The sequence below is a fragment of the Rhinolophus sinicus genome, linkage group LG03, assembly GCF_036562045.2.
Source record: "Rhinolophus sinicus isolate RSC01 linkage group LG03, ASM3656204v1, whole genome shotgun sequence".
NCBI lineage: Eukaryota > Metazoa > Chordata > Mammalia > Chiroptera > Rhinolophidae > Rhinolophus > Rhinolophus sinicus.
In genome coordinates, this window is record NC_133753.1 from 81446896 (window position 1) to 81468435 (window position 21540).

General features: G+C 39.7%; 1 protein-coding gene across 1 annotated transcript; it reads right to left on the bottom strand.

Moving 5' to 3' along the window:
- Positions 1–1812: 1812 nt before the first annotated feature.
- SPTSSA (serine palmitoyltransferase small subunit A) lies at positions 1813–20115 on the bottom strand. The gene is made up of 2 exons (XM_019754558.2): positions 19950–20115; positions 1813–2058 (listed from the first exon to the last, which is right to left on the bottom strand). Exons 1-2 carry the CDS (start codon positions 20050–20052, stop codon positions 1955–1957), a joined length of 207 nt encoding a protein of 68 aa, XP_019610117.1. The 5' UTR covers positions 20053–20115; the 3' UTR covers positions 1813–1954.
- Positions 20116–21540: the final 1425 nt, after the last annotated feature.

A 21540-nucleotide genomic window follows, 5' to 3' on the forward strand; every position in this document is an offset into this window, starting at 1 on the left:
CAGAGTTCTTCAATACGGGAAGTATTATGTGGAACTTTAGTAACAGTGTGTGACAAGTTTCAACTTGTTTGATGCAGTCAGTCGGGCATGAGCTACAGTCGAGAGGTGTGTTTTAAAGGGAGCCATAAATCATGGATCACGAACAACGCATTAACATGAACTGGGCAAACGGTTTCATCCTCCATCATGACAATGCTCCATGTCACACATTGCTTCTGGTATATGGCAATTTCTGTCAAATAAAAACATTACAGTGTGTCCTCATCCACCTTATTCACTGGATCTGGCACCGTGTGACTTCTGGCTCTTCCCCAAAATCAAAATGATTCAGGACATCGAGGTAGCCACGACAACGCAACTAAAGACATTCACGAGAGAGGACTTCCAGAACTGCTTCAGAAAGTAGCAAGAATGATGGGATAAGTGTGTTCCAAGCGAGGGGGAGTATTTTGAGGGGGATTAATGGCAATGTGTCTCTTACTGTAATAAATTTATTTAAACATTCACTGTATTGTTTGATCACACCGTGTATGTCTAATTTTTTAAATTAGTAATACTTTTATGTTGAGAGACGTGTTAAGGTATACTTACTGCTTATCTGTCCATAACAATCAATTCAGAAATATAAATACTAGATCAATATTTAACAATTGAGGGAAAAAATATACTGCTACATCAGATTATTTTTATCTTTGAATTTAATGAGTTTACATCAAAAAATTAGGTAGTCATTTTATTACATTTAAGGAATAAAAATGTTTTAAAAAAATACAAAGAGTGAAAGCATTTTAACTAAGTTTATGTTTCTTTTTGCTATGGTTTTTAACAATTCATCTCATCATATCTTACTGCAATGCGCAAATACATTTGCAGTACCCTTTACAATCATGAAACTAAACATAAGAAAATACATCATTAATCATGGCCCTCAGAGGAAACTGATTTACTTTCTGTTAAAAACTCTATGGTATATAAGCATTACACAATAATGCTACTTAACCACCTTTTATCACAAGAATCATCACCAAAGTTTTCTGGAAATGAGTCCACATAAGAATTAAATATTTAGAATGTAAATATATCATATCCTGAAAACAACATCAGACTTTCCATGGTACCATTGTCTTCTAAAGCATCATTGCCATGATTTCATAATATTTCATTAAGTAAAAGATCCTATTTTCTTTGATCATTACCCTATTACCCTATTTTGGGAAATAGTGAACGAAATTATAGTCCTTTATTTGTTGTTCTGATAAACATGCTGTAATAAACATCTTGATAAATATAAAAAAGAATTAAATATTTAAAAGGTGAAATGTTCCTTATTTTTAACTTTAGCAAGATCTTCCTTTTTCATTGTTAAGAAACACTATAATAGTTTTAAAGCAGAGCTGTTAGAGTCTAGATAGCTAAAACTACTCCTGAGGTCGAACTTACAGAAAAGTTTTTTGTAAATAGATCTCAATAAAATATCCTCCCCTCCCCAGACCCCAGCCCCAGTTCTTACAAAACTTTGGTCAAGAGTAGAAATATATCCAGGCAGATGTATATGCCATACAATAGCAAGAACAATAAAGCCTAACTAATGACTTTGGGTTTTAGAAATAGAAGGCAATTAAAATGTACTCAAAGTTACATTAAGAAAAGCTTTCACTGGGTAATATTTAAACAGTCACAAAGGTTAAGAAAATACTGATATCAAAGTACAAATGACTAGAATGTTAAAATAGACAAAAACAGCTGTACAAGAGCTTCTTTCAAAATTAAAAATAAAGAACACAACACATGAGTCAGGATTGTTTTCCTGTTCTACTCATGAATTTCAGTCTTTATATTCATAGGGTTGGTTATGTTGACATCTAGAAGTTCTTATGACATCTGATGAAGTCTCATTCCAACTTCAGAGGTTGGTTCTTCACTAAGGGACCTCTCGATTCTGGTCACATCTTCGTCATTGTACAATTTCAAAGTAGTGCAGGATCGCCATGATGTGCTGAGGCATGAAGACGTAGCCTGTGTACAGTGCCATCCCCACGAAGGAAACCAGCATGGAATCTGCGTGGTAGTTAAGGAAAATCACTATCTTTCTTAATTTACTCAAAACTAAATCCCAACACTTTTCAACAACTGTGATGGGTGGAAGTACCCATTCGCTTGATACTTTCCTCACCATCACTTTCCAAGGTAGTTACTGTTATTCTCCCCATTATACTTCAAAGTATCAGCCTGCTTCAAATTAAACACAGAAAGTGACACTGCTCAACCAAAGAAACAGAAATGTATAGGAATAAAATTATATATAATGATTGCAGAAGGTCTACCAACTTGAATAAGTAATAAGAATGTATGATCCAAGAATTGTAGATTTAGATTAGAATGTGGCTAAAAGCATGGGCTTTGGGGCTAAAGCCAAAATCAATCATATACTAGTGACACATAAACCGACAGCACCTGCTATTAAACATTTATTATTATGATGATTAAACTTCACAACAGGAAATAAAAGTAATCTCAATAATCAAAACAATAAACATTCTGTACAGTGTTCCTTCTCATTCCAAAAGGAACTGAAAGTGTATATATGCAAATCAACAAGGGGCCCTCCTCTAGGGCCGCACAAAATACTGCTAACAAATATTATATAAAATCTAAGAGCTTTTCATTTTGCAGTGTTGTGGCCATGCTAAGAGGAATGACTGCTTCTGAACTAGGACTATGTTTTATTCATTTATTCACTCATTAATTCATTCATATTCTTCCTCTCTACCCCTGGCCCCTCCCTCCTGTCTTTCATACTTTTCAGGTCTACATACTAGTAGTTAGTTCTATAATACTTTACATTCTTTTATGAGAAGATAGGGTTTATATAAACAATGTGCTTACTACTAACTAATATTTGTATAACAGTGTAGTTGACAAACCTCTTTTATCTATTATCTTGCTTGACTCTTACAGAGTGACTGTGAAATGTTTACTATAACTATCACTCCTCAGAGGCTGATAAAACACTGAGTGACTTGTCCAGGGCCATGCAAGCTGTCTTTAGAGCCAGAGAGCAAACCAAAGCTATCTGATTCCAATTCTAAATTCATTCCCCTCATCCAGCAAAAACAGGTAAAAACTCTCCCATCATTTTTTTTATTTCCTTTTTAGCCTCTCAATCCAGTTCTTTCTTAAACTAGTACCTATTTCACACTTGATTTCTTCTTTAAAAAACGCTCCCTGCTCCGGTATCACTCACTGCTCAGCACCCACACAGCTGTCTGACTTCTCCCCCCCGGGCTACACACACTGCTCTCAGCTTACCGATGGCCTCCTTATCAAATCCAGTTGAACTGACACTATATTAGTCTTTCCTCTTCAAAACTCTTTCCTCCCTAGGCTGAGGTATTGTCTAGGGCTCGCCTCTCATCTCTCTCACCATTTTCCAGTTTTACTGGCTCTTTGTCTGTCCCTTGTGTGAATTTTGTGCTTTTCCTGCAAACCTCCACTCCACGCCTCCTCCTAGTATAGCAGCCGTGTTCTTGGAGTGCCTCGCCCTATCCCATCTCCAGGGACAAGCCCTAACTGACTTTAACCAATTAATAAATGCTTCCCCCTTTGTAACAATGCTCATCCCCAAAAGTGATCAACCAGCTCAAAGCTTAGGACTTCTGCCAGGAATTCAGAAATGCAAATTAAATTCTCTCTTTCCACCGTGAATATGCAATTTGCTGAGGATTCCTGGAATCACTGGCCTCACTTTGCCTCCATGAGGAAAGCAAGACTCAGAACAAAGCTGACTCACGAAGGTGATGGAACAACAATAATCTCAGAAAAACGGAGCCAGAACCCTGACCACACCACCCTGAAGCGCACCCCACCACTGGATATTCTGATCCATAAACCAATAAATTCCCTTCACGCTCAGATTTTGAGTGTGAGTTAGATTTTCTTTGTTACTTGTAGCTGAAAGCATTCGAAACAATAAAAATGGGGTTGCCAGTGTTTTGTCTTGGGCCCTATATATTCTTATAACATAATTAATTACCTTCATGTTGTTGACATGACATGTTGCAAATTATTTCCCACCACTGAACATTTCCACCTGACATTCCACAAGGCACCTCAAATTCAACAGAGCCAAAACTGAACTCATTTTCTCCAAAAGAACTCTCCTATGAGTCCTGTTTTTTCTACTTGAAAGTAGTTGATATAGCTCTTTGATGTGAACTATTTCATATAACTATTGATTAACTATTTGCCTAGTCATCCAATCTAGAAACTTCTTTGATTCCTTCTCCCCACATTCAAATTATCTAAAACTTCTCAGTTCTTCCCAACCCCTACAAAGGACTCTTATAGCTCATGTCCCCTACCCTCATCAATGATAAATGACTGAGGTATCTATCATTCCTTACTTAACCATGTAAAGGTCCCATTTGAGGCCTCCAGCCACTGCCCATGCCACTCTTTACTAGAGGGATCCTTTTCAAATGCATTAGGTTTCCCAGTGGCCATAGGATAGCACTTGAAATTCTAAGCCAAGTATGCAATCTTGTCCAAAATACCTGTTTTAGGTTGGAGTCCATAAAAGTAGACAGGAATTGAGAGACTGGGACAGGGATTCTTGTATAAGTTACTCTTGAGGGCGTTTTATCAGAAGCAGAGTGAGTAGAGCACAAGGGGGGGCGGGGAGCAGGTTTAGGGACTCCACTCCCAAGGGGACTCTAGAACACGAATTGTACCACAGAGATGGTGCTGCTTTGAGACAGGGGCCTGACCTTTTGTATCCCTTTATCTGTCAAACTTTGGCTTCAGGATGGGCTGAAGAAACACCGCATGAGCAAGACAGCTGCCCTGGCTGAGGGCAGTACTCTGGGAAAGGGGGCAGCTAAACAGCATCAGCCAGCAACGCTCAAAGCAGCTGGGGGACCGAAGCGGGGACCACGAGCATCTATGCTACTTTTCCACTGTATCTCCCAACGTTCATATCATCCCCTCAATAAACACATCCTACTCACAGCCATATTCCAGCAGTAATGTAGGAAACAACGCTCTATCTTTTCATACTGCTCTCCCTTTTCTTATGGTTTAATAGTCATTAAGAATAACAGCAGTAGTAGAAGCTTTCATTTTGTGAATGTCTAGCGTGTTCCCAGCAGTGTTAGGCAGTTCGTCAAGTTCAAAAATATCCTCAGCATCAGAGTAAACAATGGAGCCAATTCCAAACCAAATTAGTGAACTCCAAAAACAGGTGTTTTTAACCACTATACTATAATACCTTCCTGTATACGAAGAGTCCTATTCCTCCTAGTAAAACCCAATCCTTCTTAGAGCTCAGTTAGTTATCTCCTCTTGTATAAGGCCTTCCCTAGCGCTCACTATTTTCCCCATTCTTACCCCAACCTCCTGGCAGAATTAATTACTCTTTACTGCTCATAAAGCTCTATGTTCATACACTATAGCACTTATCACCTAACATTAGCTATTTGTAGATATACTTATCTCATCCAGATTATCAACTCCTTGAACACAGGGACAATGCCTTACTATGTTCATATCTCCTACGTCTAACATAACATCTAGTCAGTAAGTATTTGATGAATAAAGGAATGGCTCAAGAAACATTATTTGACTCTAGACACCATGGTGCTTTCTACATATTTCACACATTACTATGCTGACAAAATTTATAGTGACTACAAAAAAGAAAAACAAAATCCATTTCTAAGCAATATTGTATTTTCAGAATGCTTTTTGGTTTCATACAGCTTTTATGTAAGTCTTATAAATGTATACATCAAGCAAATGAAATGATATAGTAATAATTTTCACGTCATTGGCTCAAATTCAAATAAGAAGTGACTACTGAAAACAGCCATTTGATTGATTATATTATATACTCTTTATGACACTATAATTCTCCAATTTAGTATGGAGAACGTACCAGTTAAGGAATGTGCATAAATTAGCTTAACAGAGATTACTCCACTATAAGACAAGACTCTAAAACTTAAACTCAATTTTGTGAACACTAAATGGTCCAACTTCTAAATTTTTATATGCATATAAAATCATGATGTTTTTCTAAGTGAACAAGAACTTAAGGAAACTTAAATAGCTTGCTTGCTTGATTAAAATATTAGATACTAGAGCGTATGACTTTACATAGCATTATGTTGGGATGCACACGTGTGGAGTAAAAAGAGTAAGAAATAAACGGTAATTATATATACACAATTCAGGATGATGGTTACTCGGTCGGGTGAAAGGGGGACAGGAAGAAGGGAGAAGCACCTGAGAAGGGGCACAAAGGGGGCTTCAAATGTATTAGTGATGTTTTTCTGCAACTAGTTGGTAGTATGTCCATATTCATTGTATTATTCTTTACAAGGTTTTTGTGTGCCTGAATAGTCAGTAAGTTTTTTTAATAAATGAGAACTGTCAAGGAAAATGAAACTACACATAGTACTAGACTAAAAACTGTTTTGTGTGAAAGATCTTCCTCCTTCACAAAGTTTGGGTTAGGCATCACTGGATCTAATTTGTTACTAGGAAATAAATAGAAAGTCTTCGCTCCCAGAAATAGAATAAACAACTCTCAATTTGGGCCAAAATAAACAGAAAAGGGGTGGTCAGTTAGCTCAGTTGGTTAGAGCGTGGTGCTGGTAGCACCCAAGTTGCCGGTTTGATCCCTGCATGGGCCACTATGAGCTGTGCCCTCCTTAAAAAAAAAAGAAAAAAAGGATAAACAGAAAATGACCCAAAATCAACTAAACCTAGATGCAAATGCCAATTTATAAGCTGATCAAAACAAACAAACAAAAAAACTTAACCTAACCTTTTACCTAGAGCTACTTATTAAATTTAACTTTCATCCTGTGTCCCCCTCAAAAAAAAATGTTCCTATATTCTGATCTCATTTCTCCTAATTATTTCCAGAAACAATAATTAAATAAGCTGCTAAAAGCAAGTTTTCTATACACTTAAATTTCACAATTATTCCCCAAAATGATCTTCAAGCTCTCAACCATAAGAGAATATTTCAAACTGATTTAACTATAGAGTAACATTCACACTAAGGGAACAGCAGACAACGGGACTGTGAGGAACTTCTACTAGCCTTAGTAACCACCTTACAAAGAAGGCACCTTTTATAAGCAGCTTTCTACAAATGCAATTTAAGCAACGTAGTGGAAATAGCTCCAGAGTACTGAGTTGAATATAAAATGGTAGTTTTATGTTCACTCTTAGAAATAGGTTTTATTATGACCTTTGTAAGGTTAGGGAAGATGATATTCATCTCCTTAGACGTGTTCTCACAAACACAGCTAAACATATACCATTTAGAGTACACCAGCTGTTATATAATTTGCTGTCTGGTATTTGAGTGGATTTCTCAATGCACTGCATTCTTTAACACACATCTCAAAGTTTAAAGTATCCTTGGCACACTATAAAGTACAAGAAAGGGATACTGGAAACACCATGGCACTGGAGGCGACCTAGGTTTGAGTTGTGACTCTGCCAATCCCTGTGTGTATCAAAACCTCCCTCATCACCAGTCTCCTTAAACTGGGGATGGACACACATCACCTGCCTTTCCAAGTTGATGTGAGAATTTGGAATCAAATTTATTCTGCAACAAAAGGCAATATAATCCTTATTAAAACTATTGTTTGAGGGCCTGGGCATTTAACATCATGACTCAGACCCATGTTTGGGAACCACCCAAGGTCACCCTGCTACTAATTTGTTATTAATTTATAATACAATCCTAGGACATCACAATCTCTCTGGACCTGAGCTGCTTCTCCATAAAATGAAGCTGATTCCTGCATTAACATTTTAGGATCCCACTTCCTGGGAGAGAGCATTTAGACACCACCTCTCAATCATCTTTAACATAAATTTCTCTCTTTCTCTCCGAGGGAGGAAAAGAAGGAGAAGGAGAGAGGAGAAAGAGACAAAATAGGTAAATAATCGATGCTATGAAAGACACATATATTGAAATGTAATTCAAAAAATGCTAATCTTTCTATTTGTCAAACTCTTGTTGTTGTTTGTATAATACAAGTATCAGTAGCTGTACACAAATTAATAATTGGGTCCATATTCTAAAGGGGCTACATGATTCAAGACATATAGAATAAAGTTAGTGAAATCTAGATTATAACAAACAAAAAAACCTCAAAAACTGAAATCTAGGCTTTTCTGGTTTGTGTGTTTATAACTGTCATTACCACTGGATTTTAAGTGCTGAGAGCAGCAGTAGCTCGGCTCAGCAGCCCCCTCGCTTCCATCTGCAGTGCATTGCGAGAGAAAGCAGGGACTGCGCAAATCATTCAGGAACTGACAGAGAACGCACCAGGATATGTGCAGGCGCTGAAGATAAACGTGTGTTCAAGGGCTGAGTGAACAATCAGAGATTATTTATAACCTGGACATAACATAAATATTTTATGAATTCAATGGATGTAAAAGCAAGTAGATGTGAAACCATATATCTGCGTGTTGTTTGCTGTTTCTTTAACAGGGATCCCCAACTAATCAGAAGCTGGTAAGTTTCTCGATAGGAAAAAGATAAAAATCTTTTCACCCATACAAGGGCTGTCCCCAACCGTTTTCCCAGCAACAACAACAACAACAAAAGCCCAATAACAAAGAGAGGAAATTCTTTAAAGATAAATACAGCAATCAGAAGGAAGGGCACAGAAACTAACACTTCTTGCCCCAACCAATAACTGCACAATCACCTTAGTAACCCATTCATAAGACTTTGGAGAAATCAAAAGTAATTTCTCACTGGGAAAAGGCCAGGGACCTTTGTTCCAGTGGGTGTGACTTATACCCTTCTTCAATGCTTTAAGTCTCTCCACTGGTCACATCAAAAACAAAATTCAAATGTCATCAAAAACAATCCAATTTTGTTAGTCAAACTCCTTTTTTAAATCAGTTCTAAAATGCTACTTTTATGCTTAGTACTCAAAAGTTCTGATGAATCTAATTTATTTTAAGGAACCAGCTTATTGAAAATAATAAAGCACTTCACAAAGTATTACTGTCGGCTGTTCAGTGAAAAACCAACCAAAGCCCTAAGTGAAAGCTGTCATCAGCTACCGAATGAAGCTCCAAACAGGAAATCTCCCTCATCGTGGCGGGTTTTTTTTTCTCTTGACCTTGAAAACCTGGAGATCATCACCAACAGAAATGTCAAGAAAGTTTATTTTTATCAAATACATTAACTATCACTTGATACTTTTCTAGTTGCCTTAAAATGAAAATAAGTGGAAGCTATACTGTTACAGTCATTTCTATGTTAGCCAATTTGATATTCTCGGATCATATTAAAGGATATTACATCAGCATGAGAAGTTGGTGTTTAGCAAGCAAAACCCATTCTCTAAGCTTTCTGTAGTGCTGATTATACCTACATTTGGATATTGATTTTAGAAACCACAACTTGATGACAAACTCTTTAAAAACTAAATAAACAAAAAAAGCATGCTGCTGAAACTAGCAATGACCGCGTTCCACTCTGAGCTGAAATCCTGGAATTGGTTTGTTGCTCTGAGCCCAGAGACACCAAAGCTCTGTACCTTTATAATTAGAGCTCCTATTAACTTCATGAACATTTGAAGTCCTAAGGTCGGAGGAAAGAAATTCCCAGTCTGCTCTGAAGTATCTATTCTGCTACAATATGTTTTCCGGAACTCAGTGAGCTCACACATGACTAGTAAAGCATAGGAACTGCATTGTCTCATATGGGATATTTCATAAATTAGGGGAGCCACATTACTGGGAAAAGAATTATAACCTTCAGCAAGAAACATGCCTCAGCTCAGCCACTGACTGCACAGGTAGGAGTCCGTTTAGCTCTATTTTAAGAAAATGCAAAATTAGCATCTGCACCTGGGCTCCCTCTCCCGAAAGGGGCACCTCCAGGCTAGCACAGCTCATCCGGTGCAGGTTCCTCTGCCTCCTAAACCTCTTCAGTGGCAGCCCACATCATCTGCACCACTTCCGCGTTTCCGGTCAATTCTGTCCATGCATTTTTAATGTCCCCTGGGTTAGCCTCCAGCCTCCAGGCTCTCCAAGTTATTATCCCCTAGATGCCGACTGTTTTTTGTCAGTTCCTGCTTACTAAGCTGCATGAATTCTGAGTGGTCTGCCTCAGTGCTATTTTCCCATAAACCCTATTTTGGGAGGATTTTTCAGGAACACATATAAGACAGTAGCCGAAATTTCTATATTAGTAGTAATTCTACTTTTTATAATTACTGATTATAAATACTATCTTTCTATCATTCCATAACTACTGTTTTTTAAGCATTCCAATGTATAAAAAGTATATATATACTCTATTAAGTAGATCTTTTGGGACGTACAGTCTTAATTATTAAATTTGAGCACAGAGACTTTGTTTGTTTTAATCAAAAGAATTTATCTTATCTTTGCCCCTAAGTACCATAAAAGTTACAATACTCAAAGCCTGGGGGTGGGGGGACACCCACAAAGTCTTTAAGACTATGAAACAGGGAAGACATGACCACAGTCACCTCTCCTGACAAATCACTGGTATCATGTGCTGAAACAGTAGGCTATCTCTGTGTGCCCTGTCCCAACCGCCATCAGCCGCCCATAACTTTCCCTGCCGGTCCTGGTCCAGACTACTGAGCCCTTGTGTAGTATGGTTTTCTTCATCTTCCACCTTTCCCAAAAGCTACTAAAGAGAAAGGTATAATATCCTAAGGAGTATAGATCAGGTATATTCTAACATCCTGACTTGGGCAGCCAAATATCAAGGCAAAACATGTTAGAGCAGTCTTCAAACTAAAGCTCAGAAGCCCTGGTGGTACAAGAAGCCTTTCCAGAAGGTTAGGAGCAGGCAAAGGGAATCAGTTGACAAGTCTTCAGCTTCCACTGTACTTACTGTCTCCTAAAGGGCACCTGAGAATTGCAGAGACCTGCTGCCAGCTCTCCTTCCCATCCCCCCTTACAGCTGCACTTCTCCCACTTTACTTCCTGAATCTTGCCATTCGGCACTGCCCTGGGGTATAAAAGAACCTCTGGGACAGCACACAAAAGAATAATAACTAACTTGGGTTGTACTTTATTTCATTCAGGGAACAAACTCCTGGCACAGCTCCAAGCCTCACCTATCTATCTATCCATCTAATAATTCAGAAGTGAGCCACCTTTCCAACCTGGGCCCAGCAGAATGGATGCCGCAAAGAAGTACGGCAGGAAGGGCCGTTGTGCCATGGGTGCAGCCGTGCCCAGATATACAGTCAACGTTCACAGCACATCTGGAAGTGGCTTCCAGAAGCATGCCCCGCGCCCACTCAGAGATCTGGGAATTTGCCAGGAGAGAGATGGAAACTCCGAATGTACCCAATGACACCAGGCTCAACAAAGCCACCTGGGCCAAATGAATAAGGAATGTCCCACACCATATCCCCTTGCAGTTGTCCAGAAAATGCACTGAGGATGAAGAAGAACCAAACAAGCTCTGTTGGTTACCTGTCACCACTTTCAAAATTCTACAGAGAGTCAATGTGGATGAGAACTAACCACCACTCACTGTCAAATAAAGTTATAAAACTGCCAAAAAAAAAAGGCAGGGGGGAGATAGGAGTGAAGGTGTATTTACATAATTATTTGAACAGAAAATGGCACTGAGCTTTTTCTGACACAAATTTAGGCTGATTTTGCCTATTTGGCTTCACAATGAGGGCTGGCCTTGCCAATTAGGTTATGTGATGAACATTTTCTATGAATTGTATAAGAGAAATACTTTTAAGGTTTTAACAAAAATATACAATAATAAAATACATGTGTGAAAAGCAAGAAATTAAATCCTTTTATAATTGTCTCAATTTACTATGGGAGATGTCAGATGTCAACTAAATGAGCAACACACAGCATGTGCTTTTGTTCTTTTAGGGGCTACACAAACAAGTCTGAATACCAATTGGAAGAATAATTTATCAGTTACAATTATTCCTACCTCTGCTTTCCGCATTTAGTCGTCCCTGGTAACAGAAAGCTGCATTCATTTCTATGAAAAGGGAGGTCAAAAGCAAATGGCACAAAATATAAAATACTAAAGATTGTCAAGAAGAAATTCATTTTCTACATAAGTCTGAAGATACTGCAAAATATTCAGGTTATTTGAAGGTTAGTCTGAAATCACATTTTGTTTGAAAGTGCCTTGAGAAAATCTTTCTAAAAGGCATTAAGCTTATTTACTAAGAATATTTTTCTAGAAGTAACCTCTGATATTAAGAATTTTGCCTAATTATCAAATCACATGCAGATTTTTACTAGAAATCTATTTAAAGGGTCAGGTGGTTCTATATGTACATTGTCTTCAAAAAAGGAACTCATTAAAAAAAAGTCCTAGTGGAAGACTCCAGTGAATTGGGCTTTTAATGATAATCCCCTTTATTGAACAGCTCAGGGGAAGCTCTCCCAAAGACAGAGACAGACAGTGACCTAAAGGGCCCTACTGGCCAAAATACAGTGTTTTTTTGGTTAATTTTGTTTTGTTTGTTGTGTTTTAGTTACAAAATATACCTTGCATAAAAATATACAAAAATCAGAGATACTTAATTGCAGGGAACCATGTCAATCATTAGTACCTCCAAAAGAGGCATGGCAAAATACGTTCCTTAAACACTTCTCTATTGGCTTAAAAAACTTTGATTTCACCAAACCATGCACTACCAAACAACTATTAAGAGTATGTTTCAGACTATCTTATGATCCAGCAATCCCACTTCTAGGTATCTAGCCGGAGAAATCCAAAACTCCAATTCAAAAATCTTTATGCACCTCTGTTTACTGCAGCACTATACACAATAGCCAAGACATGGAAACAACCGAAATGCCCATCGGTAGATGACTGGATTAATAAACTGTGGTACATTTATACAATGGAGTATTATGCAGCCATAAAGAAAGAAGAAAGAAATCTTACCATTTGCAACAACATGGATGGACCTAGAGAACATTATGTTAAGTGAAATAAGTCAGACAGAGAAAGATAAATACCATATGATCTCACTTATATGTGGAATCTAAAGAAAAGAAAAAGTGAATGAACTAATCAGAAAGTTTTGGAGACATGGAGGAAAAACTGAGGGTTGCTAGAGGGGCGGGGGGGTGGGGATAAGGGGGAAGGTGAGGGGATTAGAAAACAGTCGGTAACCACAAGATGGCCACGGGGTTTTGAAAATTAATTCAGGGAACGTAATCAATAAAGATTTTGTAGGGTATCCGATGGACACGTGTCCCATTTGGGAGACCACCTCAGGGATGATGTAGATGCCTGATCTCTGCACTGTACACCTGAAGCTGAACAATAATGAATGCCAACTATAATTATATATATATATATATACACATATATATGTATGTATATGTATATATATATGTATGTATATGGTTACAGGAAGCGGAGTACAGCATTAGGAATAGAGACAGTGGAAATGTAATGGCTCTGTGCGATGTCAAAGGGATAGTGAATAGGGGAGGGGGGTTCACACAGTGTGAGGGATATAAATGATAAACGTCTAAGTATTGCTTTGTCTTGTGCACCTGAAACTAATAAAAATAAAAAAAATTTAAAAAGTTCAAACCAGCACTTAAAAAAAAAAAAGAGTATGTTCCAGGAATTCGCAGAATATCTCAGAAGAAATGCCCAGGAGATTGCTGACACTGGTTGCCTCAGGGTGGCTGGGACAGGGGTGGAAAGAATTTCACCATCTACGGTTTTGTACCTTTTGAGTTTTGAACCATGAAGATGATGTATAAACTATTTTTTATTTATAATTTAAGAATTCATATTTTCTAAACTCTCAAATACTTTAGTATGTTGCGATGAAAAGAAAAATCCTTCTCAATTCTAGCTGTAAGCATTTGAAGATACAGCAAAAATGTAAGAAGCTAAATTCACTTAGTTGCTACTGAAAATAACATACAGATTAAAATGTATACTGCTCTCTTCTGTCATTATCATTCAAAGCCTTCCTCAATCCAAAACACCTACCTTTGCTTCTACCCTGCCTCCTCTCACCACCCTTAATCTATTCCAAACCCTGCAACCAAAGTAAACCTATTCAAACTTAGTCAGATTGATCACTCCTCTCTCAAAACCTTCCCAGAGCACCCTTTTCCACCAACATTAAAAACCAAACTTCTTACAGTGACCTCCAGGACCTCCACTGACTCTGACAACACCGCCTACTCCTCTCCCCAAGCTCCCGCAGCTCTGGCCACACCTGCCTCCGCGGCGGCCATCACACCTGCCAGGCAGGCTTTGGATTCAGGGACTTTGCACTGGCTGTTCCCTCTGCCAGCTATGCTCTCCCGTCAGTCTAACCTGCTAACTCCCTCACCTCCTTTTATGTCTTTACTCAAATATCTCTTCTCAATTAAGCCCCTCCTCTTTCAAAACAGCAACTCCTGCCCATCCGCATATTTCTTATCCCCCAACACACTTTTCTGTTTTCCGTAATGCTTACCACCTAACATACTATATAATTCACTTACAATAAAATTTCCGCAAGGACAGGAACCTTAGTTTCATAGGCTCATTGCTGTATCACAAGCTCCTAGAGCAGCACCCGGCACAAGTTATGCATACAGAAGTGTGTTGAATTAATCAATAGCCCTAACCTGCTTTTTCAATGCTACTTCCCACTTACTCTGCCTTAAAGAATCCCTGCTTCAGCCAGTCAGCCTGGCGTACTCGCCACCCCAGCACACCTCTGTACCCCAGTCCATACCTTCTTCCAATCTGGGAAAAACAAAACTACACACACTCAGATACCTCCCTGAAAGTGCTCCGAGCACTGCCATCCACGGAGTTCTTCCTGCCCTGCTCCCAGAGCACTCGCTGCCCAGCTCCCAGAGCTGAACTGACAGGGGGCATCCGGGAATGGGTAGAAATTCGAATTTTTCCTAAAACGTATCTCTAATTTCCTTGAAGGAAGAAATGAAGTCCATTTCAGTACACTAAAAATGAGGGGAAAAATGGTTCATAGGTTATTTTTTCTTTCCATTCAAAATGAAAAGAGCTTGAGTTTCATGGAGAAAAGAAATGTATATTCTTGTGGCTTATTTTCCTATCTTATTAAATATTAAAATGTCAGTGAGAAAATTATTACTGGGTTTGAGTGATTCTACTCAAAACACGAGGCACTTCCCTTCACTGCACTCTCACTCCAATGCCCAGGAGGCCCTATAGGAACTGACCTCCTATCCTGCCCTGCTACTCACACCCCCCTTCTCTCCTCCCAGGCACACTGGCCCCTCAGCAGCATCCCTGAAACCTGCCAGAGAGGCTGGTGCCTTGAGGCGTTAATACTTACTGTTCCTTCTGCCTGCAATGCTCTTGCCCCTGGAATGCTTGCCCCGCTTAAATCTTTCCAAATGTCCCCTTCCTGACCACTCCAGCTAAAGCTGAAGGACACTCCCTCTTCCTTACTTCCTAACCTCTTCTGTTGTATTTTTCTCCATAACAGCTATAACAATCTAATCATCTATTTTTTAAAATTATTTATCTAGTGGCATTAGAATAAATATTTTTCTTTGTTTTACTCACAGTTATAGTCCCACTATCTAGAAGACTATCTGGCAATTAGAAAGTATAATAATAGGGGTGGCCCATTAGCTCAGTTGGTTAGAGCATGGTGCTGGTAGCACCAAGGTTGCCGGTTCAATCCCCATATGGGCCACTGTGAGCTGTGCCCTCCTTAAAAAAAAAAAAAGTACATAATACTTTAGGAACACAGAACTCAGCAAATGTATACATAATACAAGAGAGTAGACAGAGCAATGCAAATTTAACATCTCTAAACTAAATGGAAGTTCTTTCAATCTATAGCATTTTCTACTTCTTTAAATTTGAATTCTCTCCAAGAACTAAATTCTGTTGATCAGAAACAGCCAAGTTCCAAAGCTACTCTAAAAGTGGTTTTAAATCAGGTCTCTTTTACCATTCCCAAATACTTATGCAATTGCTTTGAAATGACACATCAATATATAAACAAATGTTTCTAAAGCATTATTTTTTTGCCCAGCACTGTGGTTTAAAACATAGACTGTCTTTCAGGGGGAATCTAATTCCTAACATAACCCCAAAACTGCCCACATTTTGTTTAAAATAAATAGAAGCTGTAGAGAGATGGCAAATACCAGGGGCGCCAAAAAAATGTATACACATGACTCTTATTCATTTTTGTTACCGGTATATATTGAGTATTACAATTTTAATACAGTTTTTCCCTTGCTTAAAATGTGTATACATTTTTTTGGCACCCTCTGTATAACCCAGTGGTTACAGAATAAAACTTAATTTTTTTTAAGTAGCAAGGCTAAATGACTTACTTCTGCTTCAAATTATTTCAACAAGGTATTTTTAATTTTTCCACCTGCCCCCCACAGCCTGGCTACAATGTTATTTAATGAGGCACTACAGGGAGTGTCTCAATGGTTACAAAACCTGTCTGTTACAAAACCTAGTCTTTTTCTTTAACAGTGATGGCTGCCAATAGGGAAAGGGGCTTTTGGACCCCGTTAAAAACTTTGCTCTGAGATGAAGGTCAATGGTTCTCAGTCTGCACAGGTCTCCTTCTATGGTATTCATTGTAATACAACGTAGCACTTACGTGATTCATTTTAATTATTACCTTCTGTCTTAATGCAGGTATCACGTATTTTTTTGTAAGACAGAAACCGTGTGTGCACATAAAGAAAGTTTAAATACTGGCTAACAAACCAAAAGTTCATTATGGTTTCAAATGCTATATCATATGACAAATAAGAGAAAATTTAGGATGCTGGTACTAGCATGGAAGAATTTACAAAACAGCATTTATAAATGTTATTGTTTCAAGAACTATTTACAATGTATCTGACTTAACACACATGCATTTCTTTAAAAACATTTTAAATTATTTTTTTGTGAGTCATAATTTCTTAGATAACTTCAAAAATCCTCATAATCAATTGGGATTGACCTTTCAATTTACAACAGCTATTAATTCACTTCTAGCTATTTGGTTTCTGAAGAAATAGAAAAGCAAATTCAGATGTTCAAGGATGCCCCTAGTAAGTATGCAAAAAGTTATGGCTATCAGTTTTCCCTAAAATAGGGACAACCTCAAATTATTAAAGGAATTAGAGCAATGAAATGCAAATTAATGCATTTATCTTCTAGAGTCTTTCTCTGTCCAGGACTTCTAAATCAGAGACCATTTTTCAGACAGCCAGACAAATTTCTCCTACAATAAATTTTAGGTTTCTAGCAGTGATGATTACGTTCAATGTAATTTTTAAGAATGTGTCTTTCTAAAACCATGTAACTGGCCGCAAACTAATTCTGGATGAAGCTTACTAATTATTAATGAATTTATGAAATTCAAACTACTTAGCAGTAATTAAAGCTTGCCATTAAGTAGAAAAGAAAAATTTTTTAATCCAGCTTTCTCATTCAGTTCTTTCCGCCAAGCTAGAATGAGGATTCAATCTCAAATTGATGTTTCAAACCATAGAATTAAATGTTTGACTTCAAAATAACTCTATCAGTTGAGTTGAAATAATATAAATACAACAGCTGATAGTAATTTAAGACTGGCTTATGTCAAAGGATTGCATTTCTACAGAGTTAATTCAATGATGTGAACTTTGAAATTTTTTTTTTTTTAATCTTAGGTTTAAAACCATAGGATTCTATGGTACCCAATGCTAGCTGGCTGCAGTTCTCACTAGTTTTTTTTAAAAACTGAAATCTCTTGGTCATGTAACCCAATGAGAAGTCAAAAGCTTCAAAGGCAAAAATCTACAAAGGCACTACATTTCATTTCATAACTTATTTCTCCAATCCAAAAAAAGCCATCACCTAGTATTTATGGGACACTATTACTACTGCAACATAATACAGAAAAACCGTAACACCAGTGATGCGACAGCATACATCTACATGCCAATAAAAGCTTTTAAGTGTAAAATCTATACAGCAGGCTCCCTCATCTGTGGGGGATTTGTTCCAAGACCCCCAGTGGACGCGGGAAACCACAGATAGTACGGAACCCTATATATACTATGTTTTTTCCTGTACATTCATACCGATGATAAAGTTTAACTTGTAAATTAGGCACAGTAAGAGATTAACAACAATAATAAAATAAAACAATCATAACAATATACTGTAATAAGTTATGTGAATGTGGTTTTTCTCTCTCTGATAAGAGATGAGTGGATACACTGGACAATGGAATGATTCACATCCCAAGTGGGACAAGGTGAGATTTCATTACAGTGGGCAATTTAAAACATGAATTCTTTACTTCTGAAATTTAGCATTTAGTATTTTTGAATTATGGTTGACCACAGGTAACTGACACCGTGCAGTGAAACCACCGATAAAAGGAGCGACTACTGTCGTAGACCCTGATAGTGGGCTCTGCGTTCAACTTCTGATTTAAAGAGTTTCAATTTAGCACAACATTGTTTAAAGTCACTTTTAAGATGAGTTTAAATTAACTAAGTCAAGAAGTAGGTGCTTCTGTATTTCAGTATACATTTCACAAGGATGACCTCATGAGTTCTCACCTACAGAACTTAGAGTAAGACTAAACTGCAACTACAAATAACTGGTGCAGGAAATCAGAGAATATTTTACATTCAGATTTTAAATCCAAAATGTGCATTCTGGTTCTTAAATTCCAGGTTTGAAAAGAAATGCCTACAACAAAAATAACTTTCCTTGTAAGCAACTAAGATTCTTCAAGTGTTGAAACACAAGACTCAGCTTTAGGTACAATCTCACGCTAGTTCAGCACAAATAAACACACTTTGAAGGCTTGAAATGAAATTACCTCAGTCACTCCACCAGAATGCAACTACGCATTTGCAAAGCTGTTCTGTAGCTACTCCAAATTAAACCGAAATGAAAAGGAGAGATTCTGTATGACGTAAGTATGCTGTGTGAAATACTTGTTTCACACTTGCCCACAAGTTAAAAAGGAAAAAAAGTTACATCTCATGATTAGTATTTATTTTGCAAGAATATCAAGAGATGTCTACATAGACAAATGGAGAGACAAACATCACAGACTTCAGGCATCCCATTTTCACAACCTTGAGTTATTAATTTCAGTCGTTATGAAAGTTAGATGAGTTAAGATACAGGGAAAATGCTTAGCACAGTTGGCTTGGCTCATAGCACACACGTAATAGTCATTAACAAGTACTAGCTATCTACGAAAAATTTCAAACACCATCTACAATTAACCACAAATTCCTCTTCAGGATCGACTTCACGGACAGCAAATTAATAGGGGTAAAAAAAAAAAAAACACCACTTTTAAACTACCCATCTTGAAGATACAATAGGTACAACAACAGACTCTTTTCAAAAATTGAATTGGGCTGTCATGAACACAAATTCACAACCTAATTAAAAAGCTGGAAAACTTAGCATTCGCTTTAGGACCGGAGCCAGCTAAATCAGGGACAGTTAAAGGTCAAAGGCATCCAAGCCGGTAGCGATTTGCTCCCCTTACACGGTCCCTGCCTCCCACAGACAACAGGGGACTGAACCAAAGGCAGGCGCAGCCGAAGTGCAAGCCAGCGCATGCCAGGTTAGACATCGCTCTAGGGGGTTTCTTCCAGCAATAAAGACGCTTCTACCTTGGGCCAAGGGACTCAAAGGCGACCTGGGATCTCAAGAGTCCTCGCCCCCTGACGGCCTCCCCAACCGCGGGAGCGCGTCCTCAGCCCACGAGATCTCTGCCACGCGTGCCCGCCGCGAAAAGCGAGTCCGCGCGCGCGGTTCCCGCCGGTCCGCCTCTCCGCCTTCGGTTCCCCGCCCCCCAGGCCCTGGGCCCGGGAAGATGCCGCCCAGGCCCCCATCCCCCAACCCGACCCCCGCGCCCACGGCCCGGGCAGGATACTGAACACAGTCCGCTCCCAGGGCTCCAGCATGTAGAGCGCCGTGACCAGCAGGTACTGATAGTACAGCCAGGACATTTGTTTCCAGGCCCGCGCCAGCGCCATCCCGGCCGCGCGCCTCCTGCGTTGCAGCCGAATGTCAGTCTGTCCGCCAGGCCTCGCGTTGGTGTCCTAATGCCCCCGACCGCGAGGCCCGCCTGCCAGCCCGCCAGCCCGCGCCCATTGGCCCGCGCCGCCCGGCGCGTCACCGGGGGGCACGCCTAGCCCGGAGACCGCCGGGGCAGCAGGCCCCGAGCCCCGCCCGGCCGGAGCCCATTGGCCAGAACGCGGCCTTGCGTCGTACCCGCCCCCTCCACACTTCCCCCTCCCCGGGCCGCGCCCACGCGAGCCAGAGAAGTGTCCCCGCGAGAGCACCCGCCGCACGCAGCACGCCCCGCCCTGCCTCCGCCGGCCGTTGGTGAGCGGGACGTTGGTGCCGGCTGGGGTCCACCCAGTCTGGCCCAGAACCGCTGGTGGAGAAGGTGTCTGTGGAATACCTGTGATGCCTCAGGCATCCTGCTGGGCAGGGGGGTAACAGGCGTGAACAGGAACGTGTGAGGTTCCTATCCTCGTGCAGTTTACAATCTACCGCGGAGACAGGTATTAATGACAGCAATTCAAGTAAAGCTGTGATGGGCCCAGAGGGGGAGAATAAGGTGCTCAGAGAGGGTAGACAGGAGAATGTCACCTAGTCAAGGAGGTCAAGGAAAGGCATCTCCGAAGTGATGCACACGCTGCCTGCTTCCTCCCTGCCTCACCCACGCGCGGGCACACAAACACCACATACGAGTAGACCAACATACCCTATTCACTCCTTAACCTAAAGACATAACAGAGATTACCATGAATATGTCCATCTGCCCACCTCTTTTAGTGGCTATCGACACAACGTAAGGTCAAGGCCAGGAGAAGGGTACTGATCTGGTGGGTTCCGCAGATGACAGGATGCTTGAGACCTGTCTGTGGGCTGATAATTCCTGGACATGCATTCTGGAATGTCCAGATTTTCCCACTGGCAAGTGGGCCAGCAACATTGCACTCACCTTCAGGAATGAGATGCATGATTAGCATGTGAAATGACACGGCTAAATGGCCTGCTGTTTAAATGTTAAAAGGTTTCTAGGTTAAACAGCTTACTGCTTAAACTTTAAAACTTGCATGGTTGGGGCGGCTGGTTGGCTCAGTGGTTAGAGCGCAGTGCTCATAACCCCAGAGGGGTGGTTTGGATCCCCACATGAGCCAGTGAGCTGCGCCCTCCACGACTAGATTGCAAACAACGACTTGACATGGAGCTGATGGGTCCTGGAAAAACACACTGTTCCCCAATATACCCCCCAAAAACTGTGGGGGGAAAAACTGTCATGATTGATGTTTTATTTATTCAGTTAGAAATATTAAGTGCTGTTCATGACTTAAACATTGGGTATAGAAAGCCAGACTAAGATCTGCCTTTATAAGTACCCAGTCTAGTGGGGAAGAGAGGCAAGTTAACTGATTTCAATGAGATGTGGTAAAAGGTATTTTTGTTATATGTAGGATGCCACAATAGCCCAG